Raw genomic sequence first — 24,342 nt, 5'->3', positions numbered from 1 at the left:
CACCCTTGAATAAGATTCCGTATCATTGTTTACATGTGGTAAACTCACGAACAGTGACATTAATCAAGAGGCCTGCAAATCATATGACATTAACCTGGGATTCTTAGTAATCTCCTGGAAGTGTATATGCCTTGCTCTTGTAGTGATTTTTGATGACCACTCCAGGTGGGAATAACAATGGTGTTGTACTTTCTACACTTTCTGCCTGACTGTGTATTGGTAAAGCCCCAAATTAGAGAGATCAATTTATAACCTTTTCCAGCCCGGTATGCATCACCAACTCTCTTTATGAGGTTCTCAGAAATCTCATTTTAACGAGGTATGGCGTGCGTTCACAAACCTGTGGTTGAGACCAAACTTTGGTAGAGAAGATTTGGGTTTAGGTTTTGATTTTTTTTTAATGACATCCCTATTTCTAATTATCCCAGAGGCTCACAACAAACAAGGTTAAGGTCAAATTTTTGCAGGCATTCATACAATATAAAGGGTTAAAACTTTCTAGCATTACCCTACATTATTGACATCATTCTGCCGATAGCTCACTTAACAGTGTATTTAACCCTTGCAAATCACTGAATCATGTTATGACTAAGAGGGATGGAAAATAATTCAGTATCATGGTAGATGCAGCATAACATCTTCCCAAAAAATTTTACTAAAATAAATTACAGGTTGAGTCTCCCATATCCAAAATGCTTGGGACCAGGGGTATTTTGGATATCGGAATATTCCGTATTTTGGAATAATTGCATATTATAATGAAATGTCTTGGAAATGGGACCCAAATATACACACAGAATGCATTTATGTGTTATGTACACCTTATACACACAGCCTGCAGGTCATTTTAGACAATATTTTTTATAATTTTGTGCATCAAAAAAAAGTTTGTGTACATACATGAAATTCATTTATGTTTCATATACACCTTATACACACAGCCTGAAGGTTATTTTATACAAACTTTTTAATAATTTGTGCCTTAGACAAAGTTTATGTACATTAAACCATCAAAAATCAAAGGTTTCATTATCTCAGTCATGCTGAAAATATTCCGTATTTCGGAATATTTGGATATGGGAGACTCAACCCTAATCTATATTAAGAAAAACATAAATCCCAATGTTTAAATTATTGCACAGATTTAATAGTTTAGGTTTGTACAGAAGTGATGTATAATGGAAAGTCTAATGTTGATGCTTCTGTTTAAACTGAAGTCCACAGTATCCGCAAGTTCCGATTTTTGTTTCTTTGTCCTGTTCGAAAAAAAAGGAGAGATGGTATAACGGATTATAGCTGTGCATATTTGCCTTAAGTTACCATTTCAGCTAAAAGTAATTTGTGATACAAACCAAATATTCAGACTCACTGAGGGGAATTCAATCACTGGTGATGTGCCACACTGCATTGCCCTGCTGTGCATATAGCGACCAGTTACAGTAATGCAGGCATCACAAGTTTTCCTGCGCACCTCTATGGGATACTAGGCAAAACTTGCGCTGTGGATGGACACGATTTGCCATGCTGGAATGGAAAATAGAGTTCAGGCAGCTGAATTGAATTCCCCCCATTGAGAAGCACAGCTGACAAAGTTTAAACTACAGATGCTCAATACTCTAAGCTCAAACACTTCTACTGCAACATTGTAGAGAGGTTAGAAATATGCAATGACTGCTACATGTAGCAAGTTACTATAAAGTAATAAACTGACCAAGCAATGATGTCATTCAAGAATAAACTTACCAAGTTAATATAAACTTTAGGGTGTCCCAAAGCTCCGCCTCCGCCATCACATGACACAATTCTGTGTTCAGCTTCATTAACAGGTTGTTCAGCAATCCAGTTAATAGCAAACTGCTCATTTATCTGAAAGACAGATCAGTACATGTATATATATTTAATTATATAAAATTCCATTTGATTTTCTCTCAGTATGATATAACAAAAGTATTAAAATATGGTATCACATTACATGGTAATCCTGGTTTTAGGTTTCACAGTTCAAAAATTAGTTTTTTTTATACATCAATTTCTATTAACAGCAAACTTATATATCTCTTTATCTAAAACTACACATTTTATAGTATTAAAAATATACTTATAAAATCCATTAAAACATCTCTCCATTACATTACATACAGCACTGCAACTCTAAGTAGCTTCCCGTTTGCTGAGCATAAGTCTCTCTCTGTCTCCTTACGGGGGTATCCTTAATAGGTGCATTAAAATGATGTACTGTTCCCATCTGTTCGTGCTGATGGATAAGACGGCTAACCGCACATAGGCTGTGTTACAGTTTAAAGTAATGTGATGTCTCAGTGACTGACAACACAAATACCTTCCAGGTTACTCTGGCAGACATCAAGGCACCGACTGTGGCAGCTGAAAGACCCCGTCTACCTACTTTGTGGGATGGCCATGCGATGCCTTGACACTTCTGAATGACAAAAGGGCCATACTGCTGTCACTTAATGCATGGCTCTCAAGGCATGGATGACCTTATTATTAATGCTTGGTCTCTGAAAATCAATCCTACTGCAGAAATACGCACACACTCTTTCTAGTGGATAAATGAGCAGGAATGAAAAATAAAACATTTGCTGTGCTTCCAGAAATGTCCAAGTAGTTTACAATTAGCACTGCACATTATCAGCATTGTGAATCACCTCCATCTGAGAGCAAGAGATCACCTATCTGTTTCAGCTTAGGCCTTTTAGCTTGGGCTTCTAGTCCTTGCAATATCGGTTAGTATTGATCAGCATGATAACAACTATTACTTGAAGAAGCAGAACTACAGGGGAAACTGAAGTGTCAGGAAAAACAAATGCAAACAACCCATCATTTTCAAATACAGCACTATACAAAAATAAATATAGAAAATACAAAATAAAAAATAAATAAATAAATGTAGAAGAATAAAAAAAAAAATACAGGCTTCAACTATTCATAGCTATCTTCCCTGAAATTCCCGTGATCAGCTGAAAATGTAAAAAAAAAAAAAAAAAAACCACAACAATGTAAACTTTTATTTGACAAAGACTTTATTAGTAAAACCTTGTTAAAAGTCACGAGATAGCACACTCCTGTCCCCTTCTAGTAAACACGTTTATGTGCCTAATGCACACTGAAGCCTGGGATTAAGCACCATTACATGTAATACCTACTTCTAGCAGCCAGATAGTTGCTCTTAGCCACCTCTCACCTACCCATAGTCGAGCTATTGGCAAACGGTGTTTGGTAACATTCTGTCCTCATTTGAGTTTGCTTCCATACTGTACTGTACATTCAGCTATGACGTACATTTGCATTTAGTTATTTTCGCCTACTAGTCAATTATATTTCTCTTTTCTAGTTCTGAGGCCAAATCTAGCTGAGCTATTATCTAGGGCCTTATGTTAAACATAGCCTGGGGTACCAAAAATGTATTGGTCTTTTACCCATTTGATATGTATCAAATAAAGCAATCTTGGGACTTTGTGTAACTAAAAGTTCTAGCATATCTGGACAGCTACCTCCCCCTGGCAGGGCAAGATGGGGTTCATATTTTCACAACATCTGGCGAGCCATAAGTTGTCCATGCCTTGAAAAAAAAAGGGGTTATGGTTAATTCTGCACACATTATATATTTCACTTTACATCGCACAGTTTTTCCAACAAAAATATCACAATCTAAACAGTCATTGCTCCCTCTCACCCATTGTGCAGGGCACCAAAGAAAAGCCCTGCTAGGATAACGGTTATTCCCATACCAGTGCTATAGAAAGTAGTTACATGTGGAGGGACCAAATACTATTAAAAAAATTCTGTTACACAGCCGAGTCTCCGGAGATGGCCAAGAAAGGAAATGAGGGGTTTGCAGGATGTCTGTTGATAGCATTTTCCTATACAAGTATAGATCAATCTTTGGCTTATCAACCAATAATACAAATTCAGCTAATCAGGATGGAAGGTCTACCCATATTCTATTTATTCATCCTAGATGTCAGCAGGCTGGAAGCATGATTGCTACTCTACATGTGTTCTCTAAGAAAGTTATGCTATGTATAACTTCACATGTTGTCAGATCTAGCACATGACTTAAGCAGAGCAGCCAAAACAATAGTCTCCATGTGGCAGGTAGGCAAGCCTCAAAAGTAACTATATTATGGGGGTTGTGGGGGAGCTAAAACAAGCAGAAGGGAGGTATAAACATTGATTGTGGTTGGAGAATAGCCAATTATTAAAATCACCTCACATCTATCATCCTGAAGTGAAAAACTAAATTGATGATAACCCAAGAGACAATCCTGAGACAACCCGCCAAAGTAAAAGGGACAATTAGTGGGGAAAAAAAAAAAAAAAAAAAAACACTCTCATTCCTCCTACACTTTCCACATTGAATTTCAAACCATTACACAGACCCCCTGAGTACATCATAATACATTTATTAGACAGGGTGTTTTCATTGAAGAATTACCTGCAAAAATAATCACTTAGACCACCAATATAGTTACAAAAGGATATTTCACAGACTGATACTTGGAAGAAGAACCACCTTAAAAAGAAAAAAAAAAAAGAAAAAAAAAAAAAAGGATTGAGACTAATGCAGAGTTAAACACAACTAAAGCCGCCCATACACGGTGCAATATACAACTTGCGATGGGGGATCAGGCGGTCGACATATCGGGTGGTTCCCACACACAGTGCGATCGAGTGGCCGACCGCACAACATGCCGGCAGCCCCCTCCCCTGGGCATGGGTTCACACATCGCAACCCCAAATCAACTGAACCTGCAGTAAGATCTTGAGGTGCGATGTACGACCTCACGGGTCCATCGGACTAGGGCCTGTGAAAATGCACACCGATAATGACGACGGCTATGAAACCATACAGAGAGGGACAGTCCGATTGGAGGGATGCATTCAACTAAGCATATGGGCAAATATATGTTGGGAGCAAAGTGGAAAATAATAACAAAAATAAAAAACTAAATAAAAAGAGTACACCTGAACAAACCATGTTGTAATGCAAGGAGGGCAAATGCATTTATTTATTTTTTAAAACAGAGTAAATACTGGCAGTTTTTGCATGTAGCCCACACATGCTGAACAGATTTATTTTACACTGCAATTTAGATTTCAGCTACGACACACCCCTCCCAAACCTAAATCTCTCTGCACATTTTAATTCTTCCCCACATGCTTTGCAACATGTTTTTTCCAAGTTGCAAAGTTGTTCCTTTTTTTTTTTTTTTATTTGCGTTGCTTTAATTTATGAATGAGCCCCATAGTTCTGTACATGCAGGCAGGATATCCTGCTTGTAATGTTTGTACAAGCTGGGGGGAGCCAGACTATAGAAAGACAGTAAAATGGTCAACAATGTCTAGATAGACACCAGATGTTAGTCAATAAGTCGACTGGGACAAATGGTGGACACAAAAATGGTCACCACTTTATTTTTTTTAGTTTTTCAGGGTTAGGCACTTACCAGAGGGTTATGGTTAGGCACTTACCGGAAGGTTGGGGTTATGCTTAGGCACTAACACTGACTGTTAGGCTTATGCACTTACCCAGACGGTTAGATTTAGGCACTTGCCGGAGGGTTAGACACTAGAATGTACGGTTAGGGTCAGGCACCAACCCCGATGGTTAGGGTGAAGATTAGAGTGAAAAAAATAAAGATCAGGTGTCGACCATTTTTACATGTCGGCCTTCTTACATGTCAACTGTCTAACATCTGGTGTCTATCTAGACACTGTCAACCTTTTTACTATCCATCTGTTAATCCACACCCGTACAAGCTATGTAGCCTGGACCCATTGTTACGCTTTAAAGGTGTCTACATTCACCGACACTCCTTCCTACAAATGAAATACACCTCTAAGAGATATGTTCTGAGACTCGCTCTTAACCTTACGTCATATACAGATGGCCTCTCTAATCTCTCTGACAATTAATATGTAATGCTTCTTCTAGTGTTTCATAAGTTTACATATTGAAGAAGGCTGCTCTTAACATGCTGTCAATGTAAAATTATTTATTCAATTCAAGAAGATATTACTAGCTCATGGGATCTATGAATTCATAGATTCCACCTTTGAGAATAAATATGGTTCTAACCAAAGAACAGTTCTATTATCTAAGCAAGTGAGGAAGTGTGACTGGAAGAGAAGCCCCTAAAACAAGAAAAGCCACAATAATTATGGCTGTGCTAATTGCATTAAGAAAGCCAATCACACTTATTTGATCCAAATAGTGCAGTCCCTTATCTTCCCTAATATTTCCTGATTTTCTCAGCATGGTAACTAGTAGATGAAAGGCAATTTTTAAACTTCTATAGTAGGGTATCACTGAGGTTTAGGAAGTAGAATATGTGAAACTTTCTGATATTCTCAAACACCACATTTCAGATACTGTTCTAAATAGTTCTTGGTCCAGGCAACAGTTCCCTTGGCTTAGGTAATGGCCTGACCAGTCAAATTTGTCTTCTCTACAAACAGTAAGAGGATATGCTCTGTTAAATTTGATATTTTCACTATGCTGTTTATGTAAACTTCTGAAGCCTCCTCCCTATGTGCTCAGATGAGTTATTGTTACTCTAGATTTTTAGCACTTTGCAAGAATTTTGCTTGCCTCTGTGGCAATTGCGCTGGGTACACACTTGGCAATATATCGCTTCATCTATCAACGAGTGATAAATCACGACTACACAGGCAGGTATGTAAAGCCAATAAATCTGTGAACAACGTCGTTCACAGACATATCAGGTCGGCCCTGCACCACAGCCATCTCGCTTTGTGTACATGCGTCTCGCTGCCCGCCTCTACACATGGTGCAGGGACCGCCAACACTAACATCTCAAATTTAAATGCTCGCCCAGTTGTGATGTCAGCTCAGACACATCGAGCGGCTGCTTAGTAAAGCTATACACACTTGCCAAGCAGTGGCTCTGATGGCGCATCGGTCTGCTGGCCGATCAGTTGTCAAAGTATGTCTCCAGTCTTACAATAGGATTTTGGAGTGTCCAAGGAACTCCCTTGTCTAGGTTCTCTTAACTAAAATCAACTTAGAGACTGTCCGGCCTCAACTGGCAATTTTGGGAGTTGGTCTATAGCAGTGATTTTCAACCTTTTTCAACTTGAGGCACACTACACAAAATTGCCAAGGCACACTATCCAGCGATGCATCAGGCGTGTCCAATATAAAAACAAACATTGGCTCCCACTTAAACAAAATATACACACATTGGCCTCCACTGGAATAAAACACACTACATTGGCCATAAAACTCACTACATTGGCCTCCTCAGGAATAAAACACACTACAGTACAAGTGCGCTGAGCTGACCGCCACGGTACACTTAAAAAGCGCTCGTGGCACACTAGTGTGCCATGTCACAGTGGTTGAAAAATGCTGGTCTATAGTGATCAGCTTTAGAATTGACTCTTAATTTTCAGCCAGGATTCAGGTCAACATAATATCTAGAACTTCTGTAGGATTAAAACTTATCAAATTCATGGGAAGAGGAAATCTTGTGAACTAAAATCAGATATCTTTCTGTAATAAAAAAAAAAAAAAGGTCTGTTTCTCCCTGTTTAGCAGAACTCCAATAAGAACTGTTAATTTTGGAGTATGTTATACATAATCATTTGATTTGTTGATTGAGGATTTATGTTGAATAGGTCACCAGGATAAATGTCTCTTCAGCCAAAATTATCATAAACAATCTTTATTCCTCCAAACAAATTGGGCCTCTCCCACTTTCTCAATATTCAAAATGGCTTTGATTGTTTTAATCTGAGGGTACACGCTACTGAAAACTGACATTTGCTCCCATTCTCATCAGCTGACAAATTCTCCTTTCCTAACTCTAAATCTTCTTAAGTCTTTCTCATCCAATTTGGAAACCTCTCTACTTTTGGATGTGGATCACAAGCTATATAGCTTTTGTTCTCCAACTATAAAAAAAGACACACCGCTATGAAATTAGAAAGGAGGACTACCTTCACTAAACGCACCAACCTAATTGCAGATTCAGAATAATACCAAATAAACACCAAAAATTCATAACAATATTAGAACATAAAATAAATGGTAAATTCTGTAAGCACAGCTGGTAGAGGACGCTTAAATGAAAATACTATAAACAGGGAGGCTTTTATACTCCGTCTTGCATTCCTAAAAATACTGAGAAAAGTTCCTACACTCCGATGTTGTTGTATCCTCAAACTAAGATGGACTAGGTCAATGTCTTGCCGATATATGCAATAATATGAAGGGAACAAATTCTAACAAGACAAAAAAAGTCCTTCTATCCACAAATGAACAACTTTAAATTACTTACAGGAGCTGTATTTTTTCAAAAACGTATAATGTGGCAAAAGAAACTCTAGAACAAACTAGTCACTTTCTGATAGAGTAAATAAAACTCTTCTATTTCCCACTGCATGGTCTCAGTTTCTTAGCTTCCAGATGTTCCTCTCAGAGGTGTAACAGTATGTGAAAGTGAAAAGAGAACACATCTAGTGATTACTTCAAGGAGAAACAGTATGGGTGAGTATTTCTAACAGGTCGATAAGATGAAATCAGCCTATAAACATACCATCAACCAGTACCGGATACTGGAAAAAAACAGACACAACAGGATATACTGTATAACACCAATCAAGCAGGTAAGTGGAACTTCCTAGAGTGTGGAGACCTTCTCATGAGGAGAAAAAAAAAAAAGAATACACATTTCCCCCGTTATTAATTTTTCTTTAATTAAAAATGTATTACTCAGCTCTTTGTACAATTTCTACATCAACAACTTGTCAAAAATGTAATATCTAGCTTATTATTATACATGCTAGGTCTCACTTCATACACAAGTACATTGTTAGTAGGGCTATTAAATTGCAAGCTACTATACCTTATTTTTTATTATATCCATTAAGAAACAAAGAAAAACAATAGCTACTTGAACTTGCCCAGCAGGGGAAATGGAAAATAAGGAAAGTTACCTACAAATTTTTTTTGACACATTGTTGTTACATAACTAACAGGTTTCTACTTGATTTTTGGGCATTTGATCACAGAGGAAAAAAAACAACTGTCTAGGATACTGGAAAGTTCTTCAATCAACCAATATAAATCAGTTCTCAAACCTTACCTCCTTCTGCTTCCCAACAAATCGGATTTTCCTGTAGTCATCGTCATCAAATGCCTAAAAGTAAAAAAGTATATCTAATTATCCTTTAGTACATTATCTACTACTAATTATTATTTAAAAAAATATATATAATTGCATTCCCGCTAGGCTGTTTCAGCTGGGTGCCGCACCCTGCCCTATTTCTAAAGGGCATAAAGCACCCAGCCCTCTGGGGCGGCGCCCCGCTGAAACAGCCAGCGGGTGGGGAAAACGGCGGTGCAGCGGTCACCGCTGGTGAATGCGCCCGGCATCCATTCACAGTGACCGCAACGCTTGGGGGCTGCTCGGCATGTCCTTAAATGTCGGGCACGCCCCCAAGAGTGCCGAAAAGGGGACGCATCATAAAGACACACCCCTTATCATTGGACATGCCCCCTTTTCAGGCACGCGCAGAAGTGCCCTTTCTCTAGCCCTGCCCCGCGACGGACCTAGAGTGAACACTATGTAAATAGATATATATATATCTATCTATCTCTTACATAGAGATGTCCAGGTCCTCTTGATCAATTACACCTCTTGTGCCGACTCAGACTTCAAAAGTTTATCAGGGGTATTCAATATGGAGCGAAAACGCCGTTTCTGCGAGGTTTTCGCTTGGATCACGTCATGTTCGCTGCTTTTACTTTTACACCGAATTCAATTTGAAAACTTTTCGCCGGTGCGAAAAGTATATTGCATTCGACCCTGCGAAAAAGTATCACCAAGGAATGGGTGGCGAAAAAAAAGTGCAGAATTGGGGTTTTGGGGTGCAACATTTCGGAAACCACCCTGCAACCTGTGTCAAACATTTTTTGAAAAATACCTCAGATGACCCCAAAAAAAGCACTTTGGGGGCGAAAAAAAAAATTGGGGGGTACAAAGTTAAAAACTCGCGAACTACAATCTAGGGGGGTCCCCAAGTATGCCCCAGGTGCTTTTTTCATTGCAGGTGTTTGCTGTAGGTGGATTTTTCACGTTTTTTAAAACTTCACTTTAGCAACTTTTAAATATGCTCACCCCCATTTTCAAGTACCCAAAATTTGCTGGGACTACTTATTGTCTGCAAAAAAAACCCTTCTAAACACTAATCTTCAGCACCTTCCCAAATCCCCAAAATAGCAGCTATTGATCCCGTTTAAAGACCCCAAAAACCTTCAGCAGGGCTAATCGTGGGTATCCAGAGTGATCCCCCATGTCAGAGCATCGTTTTGGGGGTGTTAGGGTGATTTCCCCAAAAAACAGCTAAGTTTTTGCTGATTTCACATTCGCCGGGTACCGTTTTCGCCGATTTCATATTGAATACGGGTATAATCGGGGGCCCGCGCGATACTTTTTTCCCCGGCAAAAGCTCCGATGTGCGACGAAAACTTCGACACGCATAGACGGCGAAGTTTTCGTTTCATATTGAATACCCCTCAAAGTGTTGGTACAGCAGGGGTGAGGATTAACAGCATGTGCATTAGTTACTGGGAAATACATGACAGTGAAATCATATTTTGTATTTATTTAATTACACTACTGTTAAATTCTCCAGTAACTTATAAGAAGTGGTCACTATACAAATTTGCAGTTTGTGAAACAGTTGGACTTTACTAAAAAAAGTTGGAGGTTTGGTGTGCCAACCCATACAGCCCTGATTAACTGCAAAATAGTACGCTTTAATAGTTTTGCGCAAAAGGGGACAATTCTTTGAAAGTTCTAATAAAAAAAAATGGAAAATAACAAAATCATTGTTTTTTCCTTTGTGGTTTTCTTATTTCATATGGACTGGTGGGGTAAAGGCAAAACATTTTGTAGTTCAATCAGATTATTCATAAAACCACTGAACATTTCAGGAGATGGGTGTTGACAGGACTACACGTGACAAGGTCTTTGTAATGATGTAAGTATGGGGATTGATGCAAACACTAAGGCACGGACACTGCTGGAATGGAGCAAGATCCCTGCAACTTTATGCAGGAAGAGCGTTACATCAAACATACACATATAACATTTCAGAAATTCCAATTTTTTGTATTGTTTTTTCACAAATTGTACTAAAAATATAGAATTCATACAACCCCATGGGCTCAATCAATAATCACAGTCTATTTGAAAAAGCTCCATGGCAGTTTGTAATATTGCTTAATTACATGGACATAAATTAAGATGTTTCTTATGCTATAATGATGCTGTGTATTTTCTATTTGGAATGCATCCTAATAATTACTCCAGCATCTTGATTGGGCTGGGCACTGATCAAGATAGAGGGCACATGTGTGTGCCAAAAAGGGGGTGTGGCCTTTCAGGCATGGCCTTGTGGCACACCCCTTTTCCATCACTTTAGGTGATGTGCCCGCACTGTGAACACATGCTGTGCTGTTCACCTTCTAATCAGTGACCTCCCTCATGCTGTTGCTTTACAGATCTCTTATCGATGCTTCCACCTTCTTTGCCCAGGAAGTGGCTACCTCCCTAGTCAAATGTGCTCGAATGATGCCAGGTGCCTTGAGATCTTCTTTTTCATAGGCAAAGATAACTTCTCTCATCCATCTTGCAGTGATTTGTTTTGTGGGACTATGGCCCTGTCTACTTCCGTATGGTAAGACAATTAAGTGCTTTGTCTTTCTGACTTCACCCACTCTATAAAGTTAGACCAAAATATCTCTAACCAGATCCAGTGTATGTAGCTCTCTTTCTTTGTTATCCTTTGGCTGGGCGAAAAAGAAAGGCTGGTAGTACAATATCTTGATTGAAATGGAAGGACAAGACTACCTTCGGTAGAAATTTTAGATTTTTCCTTAATAAAACTCTGTCTGGCCTAATGTTCAGGTATGGTTCTTCTGATCACAATGCCTGTAGTTAGCTTATTCTCCTTCTTCGAGAGGTACAAATGGTGTCACCATTAAAGTCTTCAGGACTAAATTTAGATCCCATGGGAATATGAAAGATTTGATCTGTGGATGTATCCTCTTGATTGCTTGACAGAATCTCTTCACAAACTCCTCTTCTGCTAATTTCCTATCCAGAAGTGCACTGAGAGCTGATATTTGTACTTTAATTGTTGAAACTGCCAGGCCTTTCATAAATCTTTCATACAGGAACTGTAATATCCAAGGTATGTCTGTTGTCATGGTCTCAGCTTTACTTCCTACAAAGGAGACAAAGGTTTTCCAAATCCTGTAATAAATCTGTGAAGAATTCTTTTTTCTTGTAGTAAAATCTGTACTACTTGCTTTGAAAGCCCTTGTTTTTTTTTTGCTTTTTTAAAAAACATTTCCCGCTCGACCTCCAGGCCGCTTAATTTGAGGACTGTTGGATTCTGGTGCAATAATGGACCCCGAGTTCGGCCTTGCTGGTAGCACCCATGGTTCCTCCACTGCCATTCCTAGAGTTGTTGAAAATCACGCCCTTCTGGGCCAATAGGGTAGAATTGCTATAATCTCTACTTGCTCCTCTTTGATCTTCTTCAATATGCGATATATCAATGGTAGAGGCGGGAAAACATATCCTAGATGAAAATCCCATTGCTGGGACAAAGCATCTATCCCCTTTGTCCCTGGTACATGGTGTCTTGAAAAGAACTGAGGCAGTTTTGTGTTTACATTGGTTGCTATTAGAGAAGAGAAAGGTGTTTCTCCGCCTTGATCATCATTTTTTTAAACCTCTTCCATGAGGGTCTTGCTTCCGGTACCCCCATGATGATTTATTTAGGTAACCACCGTCTCAGTGCAGTATTCAATTAGAGGAGAATCAACCCTGCACCCTTGGGACAGTCCCCCAAAGATAAACAGTGTCAAATTAAAAAAAATAAATAAATTAGAACACCCCAAAAAAGTACTTTCCTTTTTGCGGGCAAAAAAAGTTCAAAGTTGGGGGACGAACTTTAAAACTAGCAAAATAGACTTCTTTCTAGTATGGGGCAGGACTTTTTTTGATTGCAGGTGCTTGCAGGAGGTGGATTTTTTACTTAAAAATATGCTAGCACCCATTTTCAAGTACCCCAAATTTCCTGGGAGAAGTTATTTTAAAAAAAAAACCAAAACAAAAAAAACTGCTTAAAGCTATTCTTCACCACTTGTGTTAATGTGCTTATTGGCACAACTTAAGTACCCCAAATACCTTCATTGGGGCTAATCGGGGGCATCTATAGTGATCCCCAATGTTAGTGCATCTTTTGGGGGGTGTCAGGCGGAGATTCCCCATTTCTGACCGAACTTTTCGCCTGCTTCAGTTTCACCGGGTGCCTTTTCTGCGTCCTTTCTAGTTGAATACGATGAATAGCGGGAGCACGCCCGATACTTTTCCGCATGCAAAACACGCGATGTAGGCGAAAAGCCCGGCATGCGAAAAAGTAACGCGGGTGCGAAACTAAATGTATACGGCCCATATTGTCCGAAAATATCCTTAAATGACTTCCTCTCAGATGACATTGGAAGTAATATATTGCATCCCATACTGCTCTCATCTCTCTTTAGTTTGACGCAAAATAACCTCTCTTGTGCGGTCCAACAACCTTGTGTCACCATTTGTGACAAGTGTGCTCCCCATCCTACAAAATTTGCATCTGTTGTAAGGACTATGTACTGCGGTTGAGACAATTGTATTGACCTTTTTTCCTGATCTATACTTTTCACCAATCCAGAGATCTTTTTACGTCTTGTCTGTCGTACATGATGGAGAAGAGACACCTTCCTGTGAATAAATTTTAGCATGTTCCCTTGCAATTTCCTCATATGCCACTTTGCCCATGGGACCACATCTATAGTCGATGAGATCATACCAAGCCGTCCCATCCAGAAATGCATCTTGCTGCATTTCTGCACATATCCGGTCAGTTTGCATATTTTCATACATCTTTCTTCTGAGAGACTGACCACATAATTCTGGGTATTTATTATCCCCCCAAGAAATTTAATGCTTCGCATTGGATTCAACCGACTTTTTTTTCAAATATATTATCCAACCATGCCTTTCTAGAAATTATAGAATTTGGGTCACCTTGTCTTGCTTCATTTCCCTCGTCCCTTCGACGATTAATATGTCATCTAGGTATGGCCACATCATTATTCCTTGAGTTCTTAGGTGAGCTATAATGGTTACTAGAACCTTGGTAAATGTCCTGGGCGAAGTTGATGGGATGAAGGGAAGACATGTGAACTGGAAGTGTTCTCCTGCCACACAAAACCACAGATATTTTTGATTGTCTATGTTTACTGCTATGGGAAAATAAGAATCTTTTACATCTATCGATGCTAGAAAGTCCCCTTTCGATATGCCTGCTAGAATAGATTTAGCATCTCCATATGAAATTCTTTCCTCAGGACATACTTGTTCAATTCTCTTAAGCTGGGTACACATGTAAAGATTTTCTGTCCAACCATCCAACTAGTAGATTGGTTGGAATGAAAATCTGGTAAGGTATGGGAGTAACTGATCATCAGCAATTTGCTCCTAAATGCCAGAAAAACAGATGAAAATGGTCGTCAGAGAAATTTGTTAAATGTTTGATCCAAACAATTTGTTCAAACAACAGTTTTTGCTAATTTTCTGGCATTTGGGAGCAAATTGCTGATTGTCATTTGCTTTCATACCTTACCAGATTTTCATTCCAACCAATCAACTAGTTCAGTGGTCGGGGAACAGGGGTAAATTACCCCATTTGGGGTAAAACTGAAATTCCTGGGGGTAATGGACGGACAGCCGCGCATGCATATGAATCATTGCATGCCCGGCTGTCCGTCCATTACTCCCAGGAATGGAGGTCACTGGCGCTGGGTGCAACGGCGCACCCGCTGCCCCCGGCGTAAGTGACCTCCAGCCCGGCGCCGCAGGGAGGCTCTAAGCTGGACGCTTGCTGAGATGTTATTACCAGTGGGCGCCAGGCTCCTTCCCTGTAGCACCGCGTTAGCCGGAGGCTGGAGTTCTCTTCTGAACTCCAGTTTCCGTCTCTCTCCATGCGCACTAAGGGAGAGACGTCATGACGTCTCTACCATGGTTCCGAGGAGCAGCCGGGCAGACAGGACGGCGGCGGATGCAGGAGCGAAGATTAAGGTAAGTTTTTGCACAAGCGGCACTACAGGGGTATAACTATGGGGGCACTGCTACAGGGGCATAACTATGGCACTGCTACAGGGGCATAACTGAGGGCATAACTATGGGGGAACAACTACGGGGGCACTGTAACAGGGCCATAACTATGCGGGCACTGCTACAGGGGCATAACTATGTGGGCACTGCTACAGGGGCACTACTATAGGATTTCCTTCCTTTCAAATCAAGGGGGTAACGTCGGCATATCTAAATATATTTTGGGGTAAAAGGTAAAAAAGTTCCCTGACCCCAGAACTAGTTGGATGGTTGGACAGAAAATATTTACGTGTGTATGCAGCTTTAGATCCAGGATAGTCCGGAAATCTCCTGACAACTTCTTTACCAGAAAAGTAGGTGAGTGAAAACCGGTTTTTCTTTCCACAATGGGTACTGGCTTTACTGCTTGAAGTCTGATTAGTTTTCCCAAACGGTCTGCAATAGCAATATTTTCCAGTCTCACAACTGGCATCCTTGATTGTACAAATTTGTCAGGTCTCTGAACTCTATTTGTTGTCCTGTGGATATTACATCCAATACCCATTTGTCCTGAACACAGCGAGTCCATGTGCTGATAAACTGAGACAATCTTCCACCGACTGCTGGTTCTATGGGGGCCTTGTTGTCATTGCTGTCTGGAATTGCCTCTAATAAAATTCAGCAGAAAAGATTGTCTAGTCATCCCAGAATATCTTCTGTTACACTGGTGACCTGGTCTGTAAGTGATACCCGCTTCTCCTAACCTGTGGTAGTCTGTAAGGTTTACCCAGTCATCCTTTGTATCAGGGAATCCAATTTGCTCACAAAAAGGAAAGAGCCCTTGAATTTGCATCAGCCATCCAAGATCGCAACCATAACGCTTTTCTAGCTGCAACGAAAGTAACATAGAAACAGAATTTGACGGCAGATAAGAACCACTTGGCCCATCTAGTCTGCCCCTAAAAGTAGCCATAGATCTTGCTGCAGAAGATACAACATCCAAAGCGGTATTCAATAGCTTTTTGAATATTCTCCAGGTTTCTTAGAAGATATTGCTTTGAGATCTTTTCTTCAATAACTGTATGTAATGATGCACTCCAGAGTCTTAATCTGGAAACAGAAGCTATAGCTATACCATATACAGCAGTAGAAGTATGTAATTTTTTTAATTAATTTTCCATTCTTTTATCCATAGTACCCTTAAATGCAGCACCATCCTCTAAAGGAATGGTAGTTCTTGTCATTAACTCTGTAATTGCAGCATCCACCTTTGGTAGTGCACACCATTTATGCAAATCTTAATTTCTTATATAGGATACAAAGGGGTAAATTTACTAAAGTGAAAGTTTTTAGAAGAGGAGACACTGCCCATAACAACCAGATTCTAGTTATCTTTTAGAAGGTATTTAAATGTTAAGTAGAATCTGATTGGTTGCTATAGGCAACATCTCAACACTTTTAAAAACTCTTACATTAGTAAATTTGTCCCATACTCTCAACACTGTTCACGTTACCCTGTCTCTTGTCAAGGTTCTGCCACTCTTCAATGACAATTTCTTTCATCACCTTTTGAACAGGAAAACTTCTACCCTTTTTACTCTGTCTTCAAACGTTATGCAGTCGGGAAACCGGTGGACCTAATCCCGACAGCCGGCATCCGGACTGTCATATCCCGGCAAGGGTCTAAAGACAGGCGTCGATATGCCGACACCTGTCATTAGACATACGTCGGGAGCCCGACGCCCGGCATCCCGATCGAAGGGACGACGGGCATGCATAGCTGCGCGGGGGGGTTAGGTTTCGGGTTCCCGGAGGGGACTTAGGGTTAGGCATCACCCTGGGAGGCTAGGTTTCGGCTAGGGGAAGGAGGGGATAGGGTCAGGCACCCCCCCGGGAGACTTAGTTTTAGGCAGCGGGGAAGGGGGGGGGGTAGGTTTAGGCACTTTGAGGGGGGATTAGGGTTAGGTACTGGGGGGGGGGCAGGGAAGTTATTCACCACTAAGGGAGGTTCATGTTTGGAAATTAGGTTAGTAAAGTACTTACCTGGGGACGAGCGGGATTCCACTGCTGCCGGGATGCTGGTGTCGGAATGGGTATGATATACCGCCGGCCGTTTCCCGTCAGCCGACAGCTCAACAGGAGCAGAGTGCGAAGCAGCGGAAGCCCGACAGCGCTGGAAATCCCGATCGTGGCTAGGTAAGTATTTGCTAACCTAACCCCCCTAACCCTTCTTAGGGGTGCCTAACCCTAACTTCCCCCCCAAGTACCTAACCCTAACCACCCCCTTCCCCGCTGCCTAAACCTAAGTCCCCCGGGGGGGTGCCTAACCCTAACCCTCCCCCTAGCCTAACCCTAACCCTCCCGGGGGGGTGCCTAACCCTAAGTCCCCCCCGGGAGCCCTAAGCCTAACCCTCCCCCCTGCGGCTGTCCGCTCGCGGCGCCCGGCATCACTACGATCGTGATGCCGGGCGCCGGTCTCCTGGCGTCTACATCTAGACTCCCGGCATTTCACCCGTGCCGGGATAAGACGGTCGGGAAGCCGGCTGCCGGCTTCTCGATTGCTTCCCCTGGTGTCGGGATTCCGATTCCCTTCAAACAGTAAATCATGCTCATCCCTATACTCTGGGACCTTTTTAGAATTCTTGGTTTAATATATATTTTTCAACATGTTTTCAACCGGATCCACATTAAATGCTCTTACATCCTCACAAATCGCTCCAGACTCCTCACTAGATAAATCATCATATACTTCAAAATTACCATATTCAGTTGAGACAGTATCATGTTCAGACCTTTTAGACATAACCATAGTTAGAAACTCCTCTTTAGATACAAACTATTTTTTCATCCAGTCCATTAACTCTTGAAACTGGTTATGCTGCTGAGTAATTATGGGACTGTTGTGAACACAGCTTTGAAAATGGCTTATCACAGGCTGCACACAGACACCTCACATGCTTTTTATTGATCAACTTCTTCTTTGCATGTTAGGCAAAGACACACAATAAAAAATTAAAACACCCTATTACTAGACATACTAAAACCTGCATACCTATGCACCCACAAAGGAGGACTTACCTCGACTGGGCGCTATTCGGCTGTTGGGGTGAAGGCTCAGATTCCATCCTATTGAATTTGCAGACCTCCGTTTAGCAGGTAAATGGATCGGTAGGAGACAGAACACAGCTTTCTACCTCCGATGTGTTGCGCCATTTTAAAGCCCTCTGACCTTAGACCCGGTCAGGTGCATGTGCAGTGACAGCTGCACTGCATTCTGGACTGCTTATCATCAGATCCATCGATGCACGCCTGAGCACTCCAGCCATCTCCACACCGCGGCACCAATCAGGTTTATTCTCACCCGGGAGCTCCAAGCTGAAATGCTCCACCAGCTCCAAGAGCATATCCCCGGACCGAAGCGCGGGTGTCCAGCACCAGTTCCCAAATATCAGCATCCATGATAACGACCCCAGAGCACCAGCCCGCCTCTGCCTGCGGCACAACGGGCGCACTGGGCAAGAGAGAGTTAAGCCTTAGTTAGGTGAAAAAAAATAAAAAATAACAAACTTCCCTACACTACATCTGGAAGAAAAGACAAGGAGGGGCCGAAATATATACAGCAGGGGGGGAGGCGGTCCCTGAAAAAACTTCCTGTCTACACTAGGGGAACAGGTCCTATATCCCAAGGTGAGGCTGCAATGGATGATTGAAGAAGAAATACAAGTGTCACATATCAAATTAATCAGCACAGTCTCCTGGTGCTTTCCAGTCGCATTGCATCTTAAGCTGGGTACACACCTGACAGATACATCTGCAGATGATGGTTGTTCATACACACTGAACCACCATCATCTGGCCGCGGGTCCGACGCCATAGGTCTGCGAATGACGTCACACACTGGCTGATGACACAAGCTATATTGGCCGATCAATTTATATGTGCCAGTGTGTACTCAGCATTAGACACATTTTCAGCACAAAAGGTTGCCCGGCGCTAGCCCCTAATGACCAATTAGGCAACTGGAGGTTTTTAATTAGTTTATTTAGCCCAATAATTACATGTCATTTTTTGAGGTGAAACAAAAAATAATAATGTCCTCAAATTACCCCAAAATTAACTTTTCCGTTAGTTTAGGCTCTGCAAATTAAAAATAATTTTTCAACTAAAAAATAATTGTATCAAAATCACCCTTTCCTAGTTTTTTTGCATTTTTCATTTATTTTGTTTGAGATTAAACAAAAAAAGTTTTTTTTTTTTATCATTTTCTTGCATTTAAAAAAAAAACAAAACACAAGTCAGCCATTTGACACAATTTCAAAACCTCCAGTAACTTCTTAATGGCCACAAACAGCCGTCTATACAGTCCTGCTAACGAAATTATCCATTTTGGGGGATCCAGGATGGTCTCCCCACATTTTCATGCGTTTCTCACAAATCTCATTTGGCAGTCAATTCGCACTCCTCCGCTGCGAGTAGCGCGAATAGGCATTTTTAATTGGATTGGCGAATTCTCGGGAGCGCGCTTCGTGACGAAGTGTGCGAGTTTAAAGAAAGACACTCGCTACTTGCAATTCGCACCTAACTGGATCGAGCCCATAGAGTCTATGAAAAGTTCAAGGACCAATGCATTAAGTGGGCGTTATCACCAGTTAACTGCAACCTTATTGGGGATTTCTGTTCGGGTCTCATGAGACCTGAAAGAAATCCCTGTTAAGTCGGGCTAATTGAATAGCCACCGGCGATCAATTAGAACAGTTTCCTTAACAGGGCTAATTGAATGTTCCCCTAAAGCCCATTTAAGGGACAGGTGGGGAGGTTTGAGGGGCATTTAAAATTCATATGGGGAAGTTTGGGGGCATTCAGGGGCATGTGGGAAAGTTATTGCATATAGGGAGGTCAGAGGCGTTTAAGGTGCTTTTGGGGAGGTCAAAGCAATAAATTATGAAATTCAGGTCATTGAGTTATGTGGCACATCCATCCTAATGGGTTCCAACATCACTCTTACTCCCTAAATCCATCTAATTTAGTATGCACCCACATTCTGCTTAATAATCAAAACCATCACACTACTAAATGGAATGAGTGTGCCACATAACTGCTCAGACCTTCAGTTGCATAGACTGCATGTGTGTATTCCAGTGAGCATCTGTGAATTGGCAGTTTCACCATTTTGTGAGTGACAGTAATCTCACTCCATGAGAGTGCTAAATCTGCCATAAACCAAAGGGTCTGATGGCATTCCATAGCTTTTTCGAGTTTTGAGTGGTAGAGATTCAGCAATTTTATAAAACTTCAGATCATGTGTAAGAACTTAGAAGCCTTAATTGCACATGTGAAACCATAAGGTTTTTTGTCAAAGAAATGTCATAGCTTTTTTAAAATATATTTAATCTTAAAAATGTACATACAAAATTGACATGCCAACTCCGGTGACAAGCTTTTTCCTCACGTCACTATCTGCCCAACTGCATTTCCCTCACATGCCACCCTCTGTCCTCCTGATTTGCCCTCACACCCAACCTCTTTCCTCCTGCTTTGCACTCACAGCCCAACCTCTGCCCATTATCTTTTCTTTGATGTTATAGGGTAGAGGACAGTGAAGACTGGATATCGGGGTGCAGGGCAGTGATTACGAAACAGGTTGCAATGATGTGCTGAAATTTTATGAGTAATCATGCCAGTGATAACAGGATATACGGGGTGTAAGGCAGTGATAACAGGATATGGGGGTGCAGGACAGCAAAAACAGGATATAGTGGTGCAGGGCAGGAATGGCAGGATATGGGAGATCATATCTGTGAAAAAAGGACATGGGAAGTGCAGCGCAATGATGGCAGGACATGACATAAGGAGCTGCTGCACATTGCCGACAGGACATGGGGGTTGCACAACGTGATGACAGGGCATGGGGAGTGCTGCAATGTTTCTGCTCAGTATGTCCAATAACTTAGACTCTTTCAGGTACCACTGGTGGCGGTAGGCCCGTAAGTAATGAAAGTGTGATCTAGGGAGCAGTGGCCGCGAACCTACAAGTTCCAGGTGGTCTAGTGGGGCAGTGTCTGTGGACATATTGGCCTGAATTCCTGGTGGCCTAGTAGGGCAGAACCTACAGACTTGAATGGATCCCTGGTAGGCTTCAGCGCAGTATTGGCAAAAATATAGGCCCAAATCCCTGGTCGTCATGTTAGGTAGTGCCTGTGGACCAACGTTCCCAGATCCAAGGTGGTCTAGTGGTGCAGTGCCTGCAGACCTATGGGCCTGAAGCCCTGGTGGCCTAGTGAGGCATTTCTCTTATGGACCTAAGGGCCCAAATCCCTGTTGGTCTAGTGGCAGTGGCCGTATACCTAAGAGCCCAAATTCCTGGTGGTCTAGTGGGGCTAGAATTTACCTGAAGAGCAGTAGCATGCTTCTTTTGCTCCAAAACTTCTGCTGCCTTCACTGACCCCTCTTCCGTCAGTTCTTCTATCTTCACCTGGTGGGCGACAGCCTGGTTAAGCTTTTCTAATGGCCGCCGCTTCCCAGTGCTTCTCGTTTGTCTTCTGAGGGGTGTTCACCTGAGGCAGCCAGTATTTCCCACCTGAGGGCTTCCGGCACCTATGGTGCTGGCCTCCACCTGGACTTCCAGAAGCTTCACTGACCCCTCTTCCATTGGGCTAGTTCTTCTATCTTCACCTGGTGGGCGGCGGCGGCCTGGTTAAGCTCTTTTACAATGGCCGCCGCTTTCCAGGAATTCCGGCGCCTTCGCTCACTAACAAACTGGCTAATATGAGCCAGTGCCAGGGGTTGAGGCAATGGTGCAGCGAGCTGAATCAACTGTAACTTTCTCAAAAAGCTTAACCCCAAAAGAGGCCCTAATCTGAAACAAGATCTAGCAAAACAAGCCCCTAGTTTTAAATCGTCCTCTCCCCTGAGTGATACCTTCACAAAAATACCTCAAAACTGTAAATTTTATCAAACAGAAAGAGGAAAAGCAATTATATTTTTAACTTTAGATTATTCCAAAAAAAAAAAAAAATTACCTGAAATTTGGCATGTATAACCAAGCGACGGATCTATGAGCACATGCCAAATTTCAGCTCAGTACATCCAAAAACATTTTATGTGTAGCCCCTCAAACACCATGCCCCCATCTCACAAAATTATAATGGTGGAATGCTGTTTATTCATTTCAGCCTTATACACACACACAAATATTACATAAAAATATAACTATTCACAGTCATATTCCCATCAACTTGTCATATAGTGTTCTGTTCACATATAATGTAAATATGCCCCATGCATACTCCACAAATGCAAAAAAATGTACTCCAATATGAAGATTTACATAGTGTTTCCACATGCAGCAGGTTAGGTTTAGGGCTCCCGGGGGACTTAGGGTCAGGCACCCCCCCGGGAGGGTTAGGCACCCCCGGGGGAAGGTTAGGTTTAGGCACCCCCCCGGGGGACTTAGGGTTAGGCAGCGGGGAAAGGGGGGTTAGGTTTAGGCACTTAGAGGGGGCTTTGGGGTTAGGCACAGGGGGGAGGTTAGGCTTAGGCACCCCTAAGGAGGGTTAGGGGGGTTAGGTTAGATTAGTAAGTACTTACCTAGGGACGATCGGGATTTCCAGCGCTGTTGGGATCTCTCCAGCTGTCTGCCTCACGCTGCCGGGATTCGAACTCACGGCCATGCGGCTGGCGGTATTTCATACCGCTTCCGTTTTTTGCGGGTGCACCACCCGACAAGAAACAGCCTACCACCCGGCACTTTGGGAGATGTATAAAAAGGAGCAGATCCTACAGACTCTGCAGCTTTTTCATAATCAGACAACTGGGCCTCTAATAATAAGAGGAGAATTAATATATAAAATGTTATTTCAAGTTTAAATCAATATAATGTCAGGGTTTAAAACATTTTATTATTGCAAAGGCCCCCACCCAGCTACTTCTTGATGCCACCTGGCTGAAAACATTTTCTGGGGAGAACACTGCAAATGCACATATAAGCCAGCACATCTGCAAAGGCTGTCTAGGCAAAGCAGAAAGTTAACCATTACCATTTGGGGTCTCTGGAGGGTGGATCGTTATTCTGGGGCTGGCCATTGAACAGTGGCGGTGTTGCCATAACAAGTTAATCATCGATGGTCAGCTAACAAGCATGTGCAAAGGAATTCTGTTACAGACAATCCTTCCGATACACACAGCAGAATGGAAGCCAGCAGCCATTGAATGAACCAAAGAAGTGATGAGGGCAACCACTGCAATCCAGGCATTGGATGGAAAAATTATTTCCATTGGATTGGGAATGGTTGCCAACAATCGGTTTCCGATGGCCACCATGATCACAGACCGCTCACAGTGTTTTCACACCTGGTTGTGTTTTGCCCGGATTGCAGCCGCTTCTCCACTTTTTGGATTATTTTTCTTGGTATTTGGCAATGTTAAAAGTATTTGGTTTCACCCTTTTTATCCTAGTCGGATAGAATTACCTTTTCAATAAACCAGGCCAAAAACTGGTAGAGACCATGAAACCTTAACATCTGAACGTGAAAACACCGCCCTCACATCCATTACCTGTAGCAACTGTATCAGCTACAATGATGACTGCTACACCACTGAATAGGGCTAAATAAATCATAACACCTGTAACCCGACTTTTGATAAATCCACAATCTAAGAGCCACGATCATCACAAAACAGTATAAGCTACACGGTAACTAGGGCTCATCAGCAGTTAAAAAGGACACGAAGTATTGGGGGGATGGGGATGTTAGATATTCTGTAAGCAAAAAGGGTACTGTCCTGGGAGCTCTACCAGTGGGACATTCATTACACGGGGGCATGTGAGCAAGTCCTGACCTGCCCTGTGTGGGTGACCTTCTCCGTGGTGTTAGGAGCCAGCGCGCAGTGATGACTCCCGGTGTGTATGGCAGCATATCCTGAGGTGCACAGCCTAGGGAAACATCCAGGATAGTTCCCGATCAGTCCCTTTCCCCCAATAGCACGGACACAAGACCGGCCCAACGAACACCAGGAGGCCGCCATGTTTGGAGTCACCTCCGAGCTGTCTCCGCCTTCGGTTTTGCCGTAACCCCGGAAGCGATACCTGTAACGGCATAGGAGAGAGCACAGCTAAGCTGCGGCTCAAGTTTCCTGTCAGCCAATG

The 24,342-nt window shown here is 42.1% G+C and overlaps 1 protein-coding gene across 1 annotated transcript; it reads right to left on the bottom strand.

Annotated features, from left to right (window-relative positions):
- Positions 1-1,125: 1,125 nt before the first annotated feature.
- NDUFS6 (NADH:ubiquinone oxidoreductase subunit S6) lies at positions 1,126-24,342 on the bottom strand. Its single transcript, XM_088476322.1, has 4 exons — positions 24,036-24,342; positions 9,132-9,185; positions 1,744-1,866; positions 1,126-1,256 (listed from the first exon to the last, which is right to left on the bottom strand). Exons 1-4 carry the CDS (start codon positions 24,219-24,221, stop codon positions 1,188-1,190), a joined length of 432 nt encoding a protein of 143 aa, XP_088332448.1. The 5' UTR covers positions 24,222-24,342; the 3' UTR covers positions 1,126-1,187.

This window comes from Taudactylus pleione, unplaced genomic scaffold, assembly GCF_031769625.1.
Source record: "Taudactylus pleione unplaced genomic scaffold, aTauple2 ptg000186l, whole genome shotgun sequence".
Lineage (NCBI taxonomy): Eukaryota > Metazoa > Chordata > Amphibia > Anura > Myobatrachidae > Taudactylus > Taudactylus pleione.
This window is presented reverse-complemented; position numbering and strand designations above follow the sequence as displayed.